Below are 18,271 nucleotides of genomic sequence, written 5' to 3'. Positions count from 1 at the left end.
GCGTGGCGTGAGTCTGGCTCTGCGTGGCGTGAGTGTGGCTCTGCGTGGCGTGAGTGTGGCTCTGCGTGGCGAGAGTGTGGCTCTGTGTGGCGTGAGTCTGGCTCTGCGTGGCGTGAGTCTGGCTCTGCGTGGCGTGAGTCTGGCTCTGCGTGGCGTGAGTTTGGCTCTGCGTGGTCTGAGTCTGGCTCTGTGTGGTCTGAGTCTGGCTCTGTGTGGTCTGAGTCTGGCTCTGCGTGGTCTGAGTCTGGCTCTGCGTGGTCTGAGTCTGGCCCGCGTGGCGAGAGTGTGGCTCTGCGTGGCGTGAGTGTGGCTCTGCGTGGCGTGAGTGTGGCTCTGCGTGGCGTGAGTGTGGCTCTGCGTGGTCTGAGTCTGGCTCTGCGTGGTCTGAGTCTGGCTCTGATGCATCTGTGACTCTGTGTCTGTGATCACACAGGTGACGTCCTGATCTCTGGAGGGAAGGATGGGATGATAGCGATCACCAGCAGCCGCACCGGGATGACAATCCGAGTACTCAGCGACCACAAGGGGGCACCGGTCACCTCCATACAGTGCTCCCGCCGCAGGGTAACTGCTGCTTCTAACAACACCTGCTAACTAATAATTCTCTAAGTCCCACAGAAATGCCTAACAGCAGAGACAGGCACTGGCTCCTCCCTCTATCAAAACTCCACCCAAAGGGAGGAGCCAGTCATCTGTCCTATTAGGCTGCCCCGGAGGAGGACAGAGGAGCTCACAATTCAATGCAACCACAGGGAGCACATACAATCTCCATGCATCCACATGGAAGACATACAACCTCCATGCAGCCACAGTGAGGACATACAACCTCCATGCAGCCACAGTGATGACATACAACCTCCATGCAGCCACAGTGAGGACATACAACCTCCATGCAGCCACAGTGATGACATACAACCTCCATGCAGCCACAGTGAGGACATACAACCTCTATGCAGCCACAGTGAGGACATACAACCTCTATGCAGCCACAGTGAGGACATACAACCTCCATGCAGCCACAGTGAGGACATACAACCTCCATGCAGCCACAGGGAGCACATACAATCTCCATGCATCCACATGGAAGACATACAGCCTCCATGCAGCCACAGAGAGGACATACAACCTCCATACAGCCACAGGGAGCACATACAATCTCCATGCAGCCACATGGAATACATACAACCTCCATGCAGCCACAGTGATGACATACAACCTCCATGCAGCCACAGTGATGACATACAACCTTCATGCAGCCACAGTGAGGACATACAACCTCTATGCAGCCACAGTGAGGACATACAACCTCCATGCAGCCACAGTGATGACATACAACCTCCATGCAGCCACAGTGATGACATACAACCTCCATGCAGCCACAGTGAGGACATACAACCTCTATGCAGCCACAGAGAGGACATACAACCTCCATACAGCCACAGAGAGGAAATACAACCTCCATACAGCCACAGAGAGGAAATACAACCTCCATACAGCCACAGAGAGGACATACAACCTCCATACAGCCACAGAGAGGACATACAACCTCCATACAGCCACAGAGAGGACATACAACCTCCATGCAGCCACATGGAAGACATACAACCTCCATGCAGCCACAGTGAGGACATACAACCTCCATACTGCCACAGAGAGGACATACCACCTCCATACAGCCACAGAGAGGAATTACAACCTCCATGCAGCCACAGAGAGGACATACAACCTCCATACAGCCACAGTGAGGACATACAACCTCCATGCAGCCACAGAGAGGACATACAAACTCTATGCAGCCACAGAGAGGACATACAACCTCTATGCAGCCACAGAGAGGACATACAACCTCTATGCAGCCACAGAGAGGAAATACAACCTCTATGCAGCCACAGAGAGGACATACAACCTCTATGCAGCCATAGTGAGGACATACAACCTCCATGCAGCCACAGAGAGGACATACAACCTCCATACAGCCACAGAGAGGAAATACAACCTCTATGCAGCCACAACGAGGACATACAACCTCTATGCAGCCACAGAGAGGACATACAACCTCTATGCAGCCACAGTGAGGACATACAAACTCCATGCAGCCACAACGAGGACATGCAACCTCTATGCAGCCACAGAGAGGACATACAACCTCTATGCAGCCACAGTGAGGGCATACAACCTCTATGCAGCCACAGGGAAGGACATACAACCTCCATGCAGCCACAGTGAGGACATACAACCTCCATGCAGCCACAGAGAGGACATACAACCTCCATGCAGCCACAGAGAGGACATACAACCTCTATGCAGCCACAGGGAAGGACATACAACCTCCATACAGCCACAGTGAGGACATACAACCTCCATACAGCCACAGAGAGGACATACAACCTCCATACAGCCACAGAGAGGAAATACAACCTCCATGCAGCCACAGAGAGGACATACAACCTCCATGCAGCCACAGAGAGGACATACAACCTCCATGCAGCCACAGAGAGGACATACAACCTCCATACAGCCACAGTGAGGACATACAACCTCCATGCAGCCACAGAGAGGACATACAACCTCCATACAGCCACAGGGAAGGACATACAACCTCCATACAGCCACAGTGAGGACATACAACCTCCATGCAGCCACAGTGAGGACATACAACCTCCATGCAGCCACATTGAGGACATACAACCTCCATACAGCCACAGGGAGCACATACAATCTCCATGCAGCCACAGAGAGGACATACAGCCACAGAGAGGACATACAACCTCCATACAGCCACAGGGAAGGACATACAACCTCCATGCAGCCACAGAGAGGACATACAACCTCTATGCAGCCACAGAGAGGACATACAACCTCTATGCAGCCACAGAGAGGAAATACAACCTCCATACAGCCACAGAGAGGAAATACAACCTCCATACAGCCACAGAGAGGACATACAACCTCCATACAGCCACAGAGAGGACATACAACCTCCATACAGCCACAGAGAGGACATACAACCTCCATGCAGCCACATGGAAGACATACAACCTCCATGCAGCCACAGTGAGGACATACAACCTCCATACTGCCACAGAGAGGACATACCACCTCCATACAGCCACAGAGAGGACATACCACCTCCATACAGCCACAGAGGAATTACAACCTCCATGCAGCCACAGAGAGGACATACAACCTCCATGCAGCCACAGAGAGGACATACAACCTCTATGCAGCCACAGAGAGGACATACAACCTCTATGCAGCCACAATGAGGACATACAACCTCTATGCAGCCACAGAGAGGACATACAACCTCTATGCAGCCATAGTGAGGACATACAACCTCCATGCAGCCACAGAGAGGACATACAACCTCCATACAGCCACAGAGAGGAAATACAACCTCTATGCAGCCACAACGAGGACATACAACCTCTATGCAGCCACAGAGAGGACATACAACCTCTATGCAGCCACAGTGAGGACATACAAACTCCATGCAGCCACAACGAGGACATGCAACCTCTATGCAGCCACAGAGAGGACATACAACCTCTATGCAGCCACAGTGAGGGCATACAACCTCCATGCAGCCACAATGAGGACATACAACCTCTATGCAGCCACAGGGAAGGACATACAACCTCCATGCAGCCAAAGTGAGGACATACAACCTCCATGCAGCCACAGAGAGGACATACAACCTCCATGCAGCCACAGAGAGGACATACAACCTCTATGCAGCCACAGGGAAGGACATACAACCTCCATACAGCCACAGTGAGGACATACAACCTCCATACAGCCACAGAGAGGACATACAACCTCCATACAGCCACAGAGAGGAAATACAACCTCCATGCAGCCACAGAGAGGACATACAACCTCCATGCAGCCACAGAGAGGACATACAACCTCCATACAGCCACAGAGAGGACATACAACCTCCATACAGCCACAGTGAGGACATACAACCTCCATGCAGCCACAGAGAGGACATACAACCTCCATACAGCCACAGGGAAGGACATACAACCTCCATGCAGCCACAGGGAAGGACATACAACCTCCATGCAGCCACAGTGAGGACATACAACCTCCATGCAGCCACAGTGAGGACATACAACCTCCATGCAGCCACATTGAGGACATACAACCTCCATACAGCCACAGGGAGGACATACAACCTCCATACAGCCACAGAGAGGACATACAACCTCCATGCAGCCACAGGGAGCACATACAATCTCCATGCAGCCACATTGAGGACATACAACCTCCATGCAGCCACAGTGAGGACATACAACCTCCATGCAGCCACATTGAGGACATACAATCTCCATGCAGCCACAGAGAGGACATACAACCTCCATGCAGCCACAGGGAGCACATACAATCTCCATGCAGCCACAGAGAGGACATACAGCCACAGAGAGGACATACAACCTCCATACAGCCACAGGGAAGGACATACAACCTCTATGCAGCCACAGAGAGGACATACAACCTCTATGCAGCCACAGTGAGGACATACAACCTCCATGCAGCCACCATGAGGACATACAACCTCCATGCAGCCACAGTGAGGACATACAACCTCCATGCAGCCACAGTGAGGACATACAACCTCCATGCAGCCACAGTGAGGACATACAACCTCCATGCAGCCACAGGGAAGGACATACAACCTGAACTTTCCACTATCCAGTCTCTGAACTTTCTCCATACTCTATAATCTCCAAATCGTACTGCCCGTTCTTTGGATCCTTATTCCTCCCATCTCATTCCACAGTTTTCTTATCTTTCATGCCTGAAAGAAAACTAAAAAACCGTCTCTAGATCCCACTGCACTCGCTAACTACCGCCCAGTGTCACTTCTCCCATTCACATCCAGATTACTTGATCGCCATATACATGCTGAACTAAGTCAGTATTTATCTGCTACCTCCCTGCTTGATCAGTTCCAGTCTGGTTTTCCCTCTAACCACTCCTCAGAAACAGCCCTTACCAAAGTGGCCAATGACCTTCTTACAGCCAAATCCAAAGGTCACTTCTCCATACTCATCCTTCTGGACCTGTCATCAGCATTTGATACTGTCGACCACACCTTACTCCTACAAATACTTTAAAATGTAGGAATAAAGGGCCTTGCTCTCACATGGTTATCTTCCTACCTCTCTGGAAGGTCCTTCACAGTCTCCTACTCAGATCAGATCTCTTCTCCTCATGCTTTGTCTGTCGGGGTTCCCCAAGGCTCTGTCCATGATCCCCTCCCCTTTTTCTTCTGCATGCACGGTCTTGGTGACTTAATCAACTCATTCGGCTTTCAATACCACCTGTATGCAGACGATACACAACTGTACCTCTCTGCCCCAGACCTTAACTCCCTCCTTAAACGTGTTCCTGACTGCTTGTCTGCTATATCCTCCTTCATGTCCTCTCGCTTCCTAAAACTTCATATGAGTAAAACGGAACTAATCGTCCTTCCACCGTCTCTGTCCACCTCTCTGCCTGAAGTAACAATAAATGTTAATAACACTCCCATAACTTCAGTTCCCAAAGCTTGGTGCTTGGGGGTGGTAATCAACTCATCTCTCTCTTTTATTCCTCATGTTCACTCCATAACCAGCTCCTGCCATCTCCAACTCAAAAATATATCCTGCATCCGTCCTTCTCTCACTAAAGACACAACTAAAATGTTAATACATGCTCTCATAATTTCTCGTCTGGACTACTGCAACGTACTACTCTGTGGACTACCGTCTAACAAACTTGCCCCGCTCCAGTCGGTACTGAACTCAGCTGCTCGTCTCATTCATCTCTCTTCTCGCTCTTCCTCTGCTGACCCTCTCTGTCAAGCTCTTCACTGGCTGCCAATTAACCAGAGGATTCAGTTCAAACTCCTAACCCTAACCTACAAAGCTTTCCACGATCTCTCTCCCCGGTACATATCATCACTAATCTCCAGATACCAACCCAATCGCAATCTCAGATCGGCACATGATCTTCTGTTGTCCTCCTCTAGAATCAAATCCTCACATTCACGTTTACAAGACTTCGCACGCGCTTCACCCCTCCTCTGGAATCCCCTCCCACAACACATCCGTCACTCGCCAACCTTTGTTATTTAAACGCTCTCTAAAAACTAGTTTGTTCCGACAAGCATATGCGCTACCCTAGGCCACTTCCCTTTGTCCTGAGACCAAATTGCACTCCTACTAGGTATCCGAAAACACACTGCCTTCATATATTTGTTGTATACTACCCCTCCTCTTGTTTCCCCCAATTCCCTTTAGATTGTAAGCCCACAAGGGCAGGGCTCTCTCCCCCTTTTGTGTCTTGGAATTTATTATACATTTTATTCATCGTCACCTTTTTCACTGTTGTCACCAATTGTGTATCTTGTATATTAGTGTACACCATTGTCTGTATTATGTACCCCATGTTTGTTTGTTACTTTGTACAGCGCCTCGGAACATGTTGGCGCTTTATAAATCAGTAATAATACTATACACTGGAGGGCGGCTGTAATTGGTTTTTGTTTGGCAGGTGGAGGAGCTGAGCCTTCAGGGAGGAGAGGTGTGGCTTGCGGCGAGTTCGGACCGCCGTGTCAGTGTCTGGACGTCTGATTGGCTGAAGGATAAATGCGAGCTCTTGGATTGGCTGAGCTTCCCGGCTCCTAAATGCAAGGAGGTGAGACATGCTGGTGACATCATGCAGTGCTTGTACTTTATAAAGAATAATACTTCTGTTACCATTATTGATTATTAAGCCCATTCATCAAGCTTCGGTATCTCTGCCATCTTGTGGTCAATCTAGGAACTGCAACTGCAGTATAATAATAGACCTACAATCTGTAGATTACAGTGCAATGATTTATTAATTACCCTCTGTCTTCCTGTATGAGCACGCCACAATTTGACACAGTAGATTGTTGATTAATCTACAGATTGCAGGTCTATTATTATTCTGCAGTTGCAGTTTCTAGATCAACCACAAGATGGCAGAGACACCAAGTTTATATAACAGAGCTTAATGAATGATCTCTATGACATATATAATGATAGCTGATGGCCCGGCGTTGCCCAGGTATGTCTTTGGCTGGTGTTGGCTCAGCACACTTTCTCTAACCCATAGAACCTAAACAAATCAAATTGGCTGTTTATAGCTCCGCCCCTCTCCAGCATTTGAACCCCAGTCATCCAATGACCAACTGTAGCAGGTTTGAGGCATCTGCTATTAACAGTGTAAAAATGGCAGCAATTTAAATATTCCACTTGAAAATTAACAGGGGAATTTTGATTGGCTATTATAGGCTCCACCCACTTCCCTGAATACTTATCTCAGTCACCCAGTGACCATCGGGGCAAAGTTTGAGAACCCTGCCATAAACAGTGTAAGAATGGCTGCAGTTTATATTTTCCCAGTAACATTTGTATTTGGCTCCGCCCACTGTTTGTAACCTGGACACACAGTCACTCAATGACCAAGTTTGTGAGCTTTGCTGTTCTTGGCATCAATAATGTGTATTTTTCCAGTGAAATGACACAAATCTTATTGGCTGTTTGTGGCTTCGCCCCTTTTCTGAATTTGAACCCCGGTGATCCAATGACCAACTGTACCAGGTTTGTAGCTTGTGCCATTAACAGTGCAAGAATGGCAGCAATTTTAATATTCTCCTCGAAAATCAACAGGTGAATTTTGATTGGGTTTTTTGGGGCTCCACCCACTTTTCTTAATATTAATCCCAATAACCAACTGTGCAAAGTTTGAGAACCCTGCCATTAACAATGAAGAAGGGCTGCAGTTTTTTGCCCGGGAAAACGGTTTTGGACTCCACCCACTTTTTGTAACCTTGACACGACTGTGTGACCAAGTCACTGACCAAGTTTGTGAACTTTCGGGTTCCTGGCATTAAAATCGTGTGAATGGAAGCAGTTTATCCAGCAAGGAAATCTTATTAGCTTTTTGTGGCTCCACCCCTTTAGTGAATTTGGACCCCAGTCACCCAATGACCGACTGTAGCAGGTTTGAGGCCTCTGCCATTAACAGTGCAAGAATGGCAACAGTTCCAATATTCCCCTTCAAAATCAATAGGTGAATTTTAACTGGCTGTTGTAGGCTCCATCCACTTTTCTGAATATGAATCCCAGTCACCCAGTGACCAACTGTGTCAAATGTGAGAACCTGCCATTAACAGTGTAAGAATGGCTGCAGTTTATATTTTCCCATAAATGTGTTTTTGGCTCCGCCCACTTTTTTGTAACCTGGACACACAGTCACTCAATGACCAAGTTTGTGATCTTTCAGGTTCCTGGCATCAAAAATGTGTGACTGGAAGCAGTTTATCCACCAAGGAAATCTGATTGGCTGTTTGTGGCCCCGCCCCTTTAGTGAAATTGAACCCCAGTCACCCAATGACCGACTGTAGCAAGTTTGAAGCCTCTGCCATTAACAGTGTAAGAATGGCAGCAGTTTAAATATTCCCCTTGAAAATCAATAGGTGAATTTTGATTATCCGCCCACTTTCCCTGGATTTGTAACCTCGGTCACCAAGTGACCACCTGTGCCAAGTGTGGGGACTCTGGCTTGATTACTGTGAGAATGGCAGCCTTTTAAATTTTTCCATTGACATGAATGGGTGGAATCTGATTTGCTGTTTGTAGCTCCGCCCAGGTGTGCAGGGGGAGCGCGAGACCCCCAGAACATATCATCCCAGGTAGTAAGGGATCTGTATACCAAGTTTCGTTCAAATCGGTCAAGCCGTTTTCAAGTAATCGCAACACACACTAGATGCGCACACACTAGATGCGCACACACTAGACGCGCACACACTAGACACGCGCGCACCTAGACACGCGCGCACCTAGACACGCGCGCACCTAGACGCGCGCACACCTAGGCGCGCACACACACCTAGACGCGCGCACACACACCTAGACGCGCGCACACACACCTAGATGCGCGCACACACACCTAGACGCGCGCACACACACCTAGACGCGCGCACACACACCTAGACGCGCGCACACACACCTAGACGCGCGCACACACACCTAGACGCGCGCACACACACCTAGACGCGCGCACACACACCTAGACGCGCGCACACACACCTAGACGCGCGCACACACACCTAGACGCGCGCACACACACCTAGACGCGCGCACACACACCTAGACGCGCGCACACACCTAGACACACACACACCTAGACACACACACACCTAGACACACACACACCTAGACACACACACACACCTAGACACACACACACACACACAGACGCACACACACTGTACACACACTGTATATACACACCTAGACACACACACACACACCTAGACACACACACACACACCTAGACACACACACACACCTAGACACACACACACACACCTAGACACACACACACACACCTAGACACACACACACACACCTAGACACACACACACACACGCGAACACACACACACACACACGCGAACACACACACACACACACGCGAACACACACACACACACACACACACGCGAACACACACACACACACACACACACACACACACACACACGCGAACACACACACACACACACACACACACACACACACACACACACACACACACATAGACGCACACACACACACACACACACATAGACGCACACACACACACACATAGACGCACACACACACACACACATAGACGCGCACACACACACACATAGACGCACACACACAGACACACACACACACAGACACACACACACACACACAGACACACACACACACAGACACACACACACACACACACACACACACACACACACACACACACACACACACACACACACACACACACACATACATAGACAGAGACACACACACACACACATACACACACATAGACAGACACACACACAGACACACACACACACACATAGACACACACACAGACGCACACACACACGCACACATAGACACACACACACACACACACACACACACACACACACACACACACACACATACATAGACAGAGACACACACACACACACATACACACACATAGACAGACACACACACAGACACACACATAGACACACACACAGACGCACACACACACGCACACATAGACACACACGCACACATAGACGCACACACACACACACACACATAGACGCACGCACACACACACACATAGACGCACACACACACACATAGACGCACACACACACACATAGACGCACACACACACATAGACGCACACACACACACGCACAGACACACACACACACATAGACGCACACACACACACGCACAGACACACACACACACACAGACACACACACACACACACAGACACACACACACACAGACACACACACACAGACACACACACACACAGACACACACACACATAGACACACACACACATAGACACACACACACATAGACACACACACACACACACACACACACATACATAGACAGAGACACACACACACACACACACATACACACACATAGACAGACAGACACACACACAGACACACACACACATAGGTACACACACACACTGTACACACACACACTGTACACACACACACTGTACACACAAATATATATATATATATAATTTTTTTTTTTTTATTTTTTTTTTATTCACAACATGGGCTTTGCATATGTTTTTAGCAATTATTCACATGTGGCATACCATATATACTCGCGTATAAGCCGTCCCGTGTATAAGCCGAGGTATCCACTTTTCTGCAAGAATCCAGGAAGAAGTGATTGACTTGCATATAAGCTCCCTCCACAGTATAGACCCTCCCCATAGCCAGATGTCCCACAAGGATCCTACAGCTGTGACTCAACAAGCCACTAGATGACATCATAGATATGAGACACAGCGATTGCCACACAGGAAGAATCCCCGATCATTGCACCGCTGACAGCAGCATAAATACAGGAATAATTCATCGCTCTGTACAATCGGGACATCCAGCGACACAAATGCAAAGCTGATGTGTGCCTGAGACCTCTCCAATACTGGTGCACGTCCGTATGATAGATTACAGCCGAAATACCAGGAGGAGGAGCCTGCCCAATCTAGAGGGGAGGAGAGACTGAGGGAGGAGCCTGCCCAATCTAGAGGGTAGTGGGGTGGAGAGACTAGGGGGAGGAGCTTGCCCAATCTAGAGGAGAGGAGCCTGACCAATCTAGAGGGAAGTGGGCTGGAGAGACTAGGGGGAGGAGCCTGCCCAATCTAGAGGGGAGGAGAGACTGAGGGAGGAGCCTGCCCAATCGTGAGGGTAGTGGGGTGGAGAGACTAGGGCGGGACAGTCCCAATGCAGAAGGGTCCCTGTGCTGGATCGGAGGGGTGGGGCTGCAGGAGGGTCCCTGTGCTGGATAGGGGGGAAGGGGCGGGGCTGCAGGAGGGTCCCTGCGCTGGATAGGGGGGAAGGGGCGGGGCTGCAGGAGGGTCCAGTAATGACAGACGTCTCTCTACAAGTGAATAATGATCTCCATTCCTTCTCCAGGATGCAGAGTTCCCGGTGCCCACCCTGGCAGCGTTCTGCCCATGGCAGCCGGGCACCATTGTGTACACCGGGTACAGCTTGGAGAAAGAGGTCCTGTTCTACAGTCTGGCTCAGAGGCAGGTGAGTGATCATTACAGCAACATCCATCCCTGATGAACATAATGTGAACCTGAAGTGGCACTAAAACGTGTGGCTGAAATAAGCCCAGGAAAGGTTTACTGAATCCCCTTACTTCTACTCTAATGTCCTCCCATATTATTATTATGTATTTATATAGCACTGACATCTCCTGCAGCACTGTACAGAGTACATAGTCATGTCACTGACTGTCCTCAGAGGAGCTCACACTCTAATCCCACCATAGTCATACTGTAATGTCCTACCATATTATTATTATGTATTTATATAGCACAGGCATCTTCTGCAGCACATTACAGAGTATATAGTCATGTCACTGACTGTCCTCAGAGGAGCTCACACTCTAATCCTACCACAGTCATAGTCTAATGTCCTACCATATTATTATTATGTATTTATATAGCACTGACATCTTCTGCAGCACTGTACAGAGTACATAGTCATGTCACTGACTGTCCTCAGAGGAGCTCACACTCTAATCCCACCATAGTCATACTGTAATGTCCTCCCATATTATTATTATGTATTTATATAGCACTGACATCTCCTGCAGCACTGTACAGAGTACATAGTCATGTCACTGACTGTCCTCAGAGGAGCTCACACTCTAATCCCACCATAGTCATACTGTAATGTCCTACCATATTATTATTATGTATTTATATAGCACAGGCATCTTCTGCAGCACATTACAGAGTATATAGTCATGTCACTGACTGTCCTCAGAGGAGCTCACACTCTAATCCTACCACAGTCATAGTCTAATGTCCTACCATATTATTATTATGTATTTATATAGCACTGACATCTTCTGCAGCACTGTACAGAGTACATAGTCATGTCACTGACTGTCCTCAGAGGAGCTCACACTCTAATCCCACCATAGTCATACTGTAATGTCCTACCATATTATTATTATGTATTTATATAGCACTGACATCTTCTGCAGCACATTACAGAGTACATAGTCATGTCACTGACTGTCCTCAGAGGAGCTCACACTCTAATCCTACTATAGTCATAGTGTAATGTCCTACCATATTATTATGTGTTTATATAGCACTGACATCTTCTGCAGCACATTACAGAGTACATAGTCATGTCACCGACTGTCCTCAGAGGGGCTCACACTCTAATCCTACCATAGTCATAGTGTAATGTCCCACCATATTATTATTATGTATTTATACAGCACTGACATCTTCTGCAGCACATTACAGAGTACATAGTCATGTCACTGACTGTCCTCAGAGGAACTCACAATCTAATCCTACCATAGTTATAGTCTAATGTCCTACCATATTATTATTATCTATTTATATAGCACTGACATCTCCTGCAGCACATTACAGAGTACATAGTCATGTCACTGACTGTCCTCAGAGGGGCTCACACTCTAATCCTACCATAGTCATAGTGTAATGTCCTACCATATTATTATTATGTATTTATATAGCACTGACATCTCCTGCAGCACTGTACAGAGTACATAGTCATGTCACTGACTGTGCTCAGAGGAGCTCACACTCTAATCCTACCATAGTCATAGTCTAATGTCCTACCATATTATTATTATGTATTTATATAGCACTGACATCTTCTGCAGCACTTTACAGAGTACATAGTCATGTCACTGACTGTCCTCAGAGGAGCTCACAATCTAATCCTACCATAGTTATAGTCTAATGTCCTACCATATTATTATTATTATTATGTATTTATATAGCACTGACACCTTCTGCAGCACTGTACAGAGTACATAGTCATGTCACTGACTGTCCTCAGAGGAGCTCACACTCTAATCCTACCATAGTCATAGTCTAATGTCCTACCATATTATTGTTATGTGTTTATATAGCACTGACATCTCCTGCAGCACATTACAGAGTACATAGTCATGTCACTGACTGTCCTCAGAGGAGCTCACACTCTAATCCTACCATAGTCATAGTCTAATGTCCTACCATATTATTATTATGTATTTATATAGCACTGACATCTTCTGCAGCACATTACAGAGTACATAGTCATGTCACTGACTGTCCTCAGAGGAGCTCACAATCTAATCCTACCATAGTCATAGTGTAATGTCCTACCATATTATTATTATGTATTTATATAGCACTGACATCTTCTGCAGCACTGTACAGAGTACATAGTCATGTCACTGACTGTCCTCAGAGGAGCTCACACTCTAATCATACCATAATCTAATGTCCTACCATATTATTATTATGTATTTATATAGTACTGACATCTTCTGCAGCACATTACAGAGCACATAGTCATGTCACTGACTGTCCTCAGAGGAGCTCACACTCTAATCATACCATAATCTAATGTCCTACCATATTATTATTATGCATTTATATAGCACTGACATCTTCTGCAGCACATTACAGAGTACATAGTCATGTCACTGACTGTCCTCAGAGCTCACAATCTAATTTCACCATAGTCATAGTCTGTCACTACAGGGCCTCTTTAGGTTTCTGACAAGTGAAGTAGGAGGTTTGGAGTGGTACACCATTAGTGTATTAGGTGGGTATATAACATTGGGTGCAGAGCAGACACCCCGCATACAATCAGTAAATCCAATGATCGGTTGGCACTCCAGACACTTCATGAGCATAGTATGGATTTTACTCCATCAGAGTATCAGAGTAGGTGTCAGAACATAAGAGGTTTGTGATAAGGGTCAGTTTTTGGTTGTGTTCAGCGGTGGGGCCTGTGGGGTTAGGTTTGGGCCCTTTGTTGGGTGACCTGGGGGTTTGGGGCCTGTAGGGTTGGGGGTGAATGGCAGGCATGTTCCCGGTGTTATGTAGTGTTATTGGCTGACTGGCGGTCGCGCTTCTCCCTTGCAGGTGGTGCTGAGGATCCCGCTGTCACACTTTGCCTTCTCGCTGTCCATGTCCCCGGCAGTGTCGCTGCTCGCCCTGGGCAGTGCCGGTAAGTTCCTCGTCTCCACACATACAGTGGTGTGAAAAACTATTTGCCCCCTTCCTGATTTCTTATTCTTTTGCATGTTTGTCACACTTAAATGTTTCTGCTCATCAAAAACCGTTACCTATTAGTCAAAGATAACATAATTGAACACAAAATGCAGTTTTAAATGATGGTTTTTATTATTTAGTGAGGAAAAAAAACTCCAAATCTACATGGCCCTGTGTGAAAAAGTGATTGCCCCCCTTGTTAAAAAATAACTTAACTGTGGTTTATCACACCTGAGTTCAATTTCTATAGTCACCCCCAGGCCTGATTACTGCCACACCTGTTTCAATCAAGAAATCACTTAAATAGGAGCTATCTGACACAGAGAAGTAGACCAAAAGCACCTCAAAAGCTAGACATCATGCCAAGATCCAAAGAAATTCAGGAACAAATGAGAACAAAAGTACTGTAATTGAGATCTATCAGTCTGCTAAAGGTTATAAAGCCATTTCTAAAGCTTTGGGACTCCAGCGAACCACAGTGAGAGCCATTATCCACAAATGGCAAAAACATGGAACAGTGATGAACCTTCCCAGCTGTGGCAGGCCGACCAAAATTACCCCAAGAGCGCAGAGAAAACTCATCCGAGAGGCCATAAAAGACCCCAGGACAACATCTAAAGAACTGCAGGCCTCACTTGCCTCAATTAAGGTCAGTGTTCACGACTCCACCATAAGAAAGAGACTGGGCAAAAACGGCCTGCATGGCAGATATCCAAGGCGCAAACCACTTTTAAGCAAAAAGAACATTGAGGCTCGTCTCAATTTTGCTAAAAAAACATCTCAATGATTGCCAAGACTTTTGGGAAAATACCTTATGGACCGATGAGACAAAAGTTGAACTTTTTGGAAGGTGCGTGTCCCGTTACATCTGGCGTAGAAGTAACACAGCATTTCAGCAAAAAAAATCATACCAACAGTAAAATATGGTGGTGGTAGTGTGATGGTCTGGGGTTGTTTTGCTGCTTCAGGACCTGGAAGGCTTGCTGTGATAGATGGAACCATGAATTCTACTATCCACCAAAAAATCCTGAAGGAGAATGTCCGGCCATCTGTTCGTCAACTCAAGCTGAAGCGATCTTGGGTGCTGCAGCAGGACAATGACCCATAACACACCAGCAAATCCACCTCTGAATGGCTGAAGAAAAACAAAATGAAGACTTTGGAGTGGCCGAGTCAAAGTCCTGACCTGAATCCTATTGAGATGTTGTGGCATGACCTTAAAAAGGCGGTTCATGCTAGAAAACCCTCAAATAAAGCTGAATTACAACAATTCTGCAAAGATTAGTGGGCCAAAATCCCTCCAGAGCGCTGTAAAAGACTCGTTGCAAGTTATCGCAAACGCTTGATTGCAGTTATTGCTGCTAAGGGTGGCCCAACCAGTTATTAGGTTCAGGGGGCAATTTCTTTTTCACACAGGGCCATGTAGGTTTTGAGGTTTTTTTCTCACTAAATAATAAAAAACATCATTTAAAACTGCATTTTGTGTTCAATTATGTTATCTTTGACTATTAGTTAACGGTTTTTGATGAGCAGAAACATTTAAGTGTGACAAACATGCAAAAGAATAAGAAATTAGGAGGGGGCAAATAGTTTTTCGCACCAATATATATATATATATATATATATATATATATATATATATATCTATCTATCTATCTATCTATCTATCTATCTATCTATCTATCTATCTATCTATCTATACATATATATATATACAGTGGAGGAAATAATTATTTGACCCCTCACTGATTTTGTAAGTTTGTCCAATGACAAAGAAATGAAAAGTCTCAGAACAGTATCATTTCAATGGTAGGTTTATTTTAACAGTGGCAGATAGCACATCAAAAGGAAAATCGAAAAAATAACCTTAAATAAAAGATAGCAACTGATTTGCATTTCATTGAGTGAAATAAGTTATTGAACCCTCTAACAATAAAAGACTTAATACTTAGTGGAAAAACCCTTGTTTGCAAGCACAGAGGTCAAACGTTTCTTGTAATTGATGACCAAGTTTGCACACATTTTAGGAGGAATGTTGGTCCACTCCTCTTTGCAGATCATCTCTAAATCCCTAAGGTTTCGAGGCTGTCTCTGTGCAACTCTGAGCTTGAGCTCCCTCCATAGGTTTTCTATTGGATTAAGGTCCGGAGACTGACTAGGCCACTCCATGACCTTAATGTGCTTCTTCTTGAGCCACTCCTTTGTTGCCTTTGCTGTATGTTTTGGGTCATTGTCGTGCTGGAACACCCATCCACGACCCATTTTCAGTTTCCTGGCAGAGGGAAGGAGGTTGTCGTTCAGGATTTCACGATACATGGCTCCGTCCATTTTCCCATTAATGCGATTAAGTTGTCCTGTGCCCTTAGCAGAAAAACACCCCCAAAGCAAAATGTTTCCACCCCCATGCTTGACGGTGGGGACGGTGTTTTGGGGGTCATAGGCAGCATTTTTCTTCCTCCAAACACAGCGAGTTGAGTTAATGCCAAAGAGCTCTATTTTGGTCTCATCAGACCACAGCACCTTCTCCCAGTCACTCACAGAATCATTCAGGTGTTCATTGGCAAACTTCAGACGGGCCTGCACATGTGCCTTCTTGAGCAGGGGGACCTTGCGAGCCCTGCAGGATTTTAATCCATTGCGGTGTAATGTGTTTCCAATGGTTTTCTTGGTGACTGTGGTCCCTGCTAATTTGAGGTCATTCACTAACTCCTCCCGTGTAGTTCTAGGATGCTTTTTCACCTTTCTCAGAACCATTGACACCCCACGAGGTGAGATCTTGCGTGGAGCCCCAGAGCGAGGTCGATTGATGGTCATTTTGTGCTCCTTCCATTTTCGAACAATCGCACCAACAGTTGTCACCTTCTCTCCCAGCTTCTTGCTAATGGTTTTGTAGCCCATTCCAGCCTTGTGCAGGTCTACAATTTTGTCTCTCACATCCTTGGACAGCTCTTTGGTCTTTCCTATGTTGGAGAGTTTGGAGTCTGCTTGATTGATTGATTCTGTGGACAGGTGTCTTTTATACAGGTGACTAGTTAAGACAGGTGTCCTTAATGAGGGTGACTAATTGAGTAGAAGTGTCTAACCACTCTGTGGGAGCCAGAACTCTTAATGGTTGGTAGGGGTTCAAAAACTTATTTCACTCAATGAAATGCAAATCAGTTGCTATCTTTTATTTAAGGTTATTTTTTTCGATTTTCCTTTTGATGTGCTATCTGCCACTGTTAAAATAAACCTACCATTGAAATGATACTGTTCTGAGACTTTTCATTTCTTTGTCATTGGACAAACTTACAAAATCAGTGAGGGGTCAAATAATTATTTCCTCCACTGTGTATATGTATATATATGTGTATATATGTGTATATATATATATATATATATATATATATATATATATATATATATATATATATATATATATATATATATATATATATATACATACACACACAGTAGCCGCTATGTCAGGGTCTGCCTCGCCTTGGTTCTGTGTGTGCCATATACATGTAACAGGCTTCTAGAGGTGACAGGTCCTCTTAGCACATCTATAAAGGGTACATGAAGAGACCTGGGGAGATAAACCTGTGGTAATGCTGCATATCACG

General features: G+C 46.3%; 1 protein-coding gene across 1 annotated transcript in view; it reads left to right on the top strand.

Moving 5' to 3' along the window:
- The window catches only part of WDR90 (WD repeat domain 90), a 109,408-nt gene that overhangs the window by 80,228 nt on the left and 10,909 nt on the right, over positions 1-18,271 (top strand). The window contains exons 21-24 of the mRNA XM_068246363.1: positions 434-564; positions 6,544-6,687; positions 11,536-11,655; positions 14,538-14,622. Coding sequence (XP_068102464.1) covers positions 434-564; positions 6,544-6,687; positions 11,536-11,655; positions 14,538-14,622 — 480 coding nt within the window. The remainder of the gene's footprint in view (positions 1-433; positions 565-6,543; positions 6,688-11,535; positions 11,656-14,537; positions 14,623-18,271) is intronic.

Source organism: Hyperolius riggenbachi, chromosome 7, assembly GCF_040937935.1.
Source record: "Hyperolius riggenbachi isolate aHypRig1 chromosome 7, aHypRig1.pri, whole genome shotgun sequence".
NCBI lineage: Eukaryota > Metazoa > Chordata > Amphibia > Anura > Hyperoliidae > Hyperolius > Hyperolius riggenbachi.
Note: the sequence above shows the minus strand (reverse complement) of the source record. Positions and strands in the feature narration are given on the sequence as shown.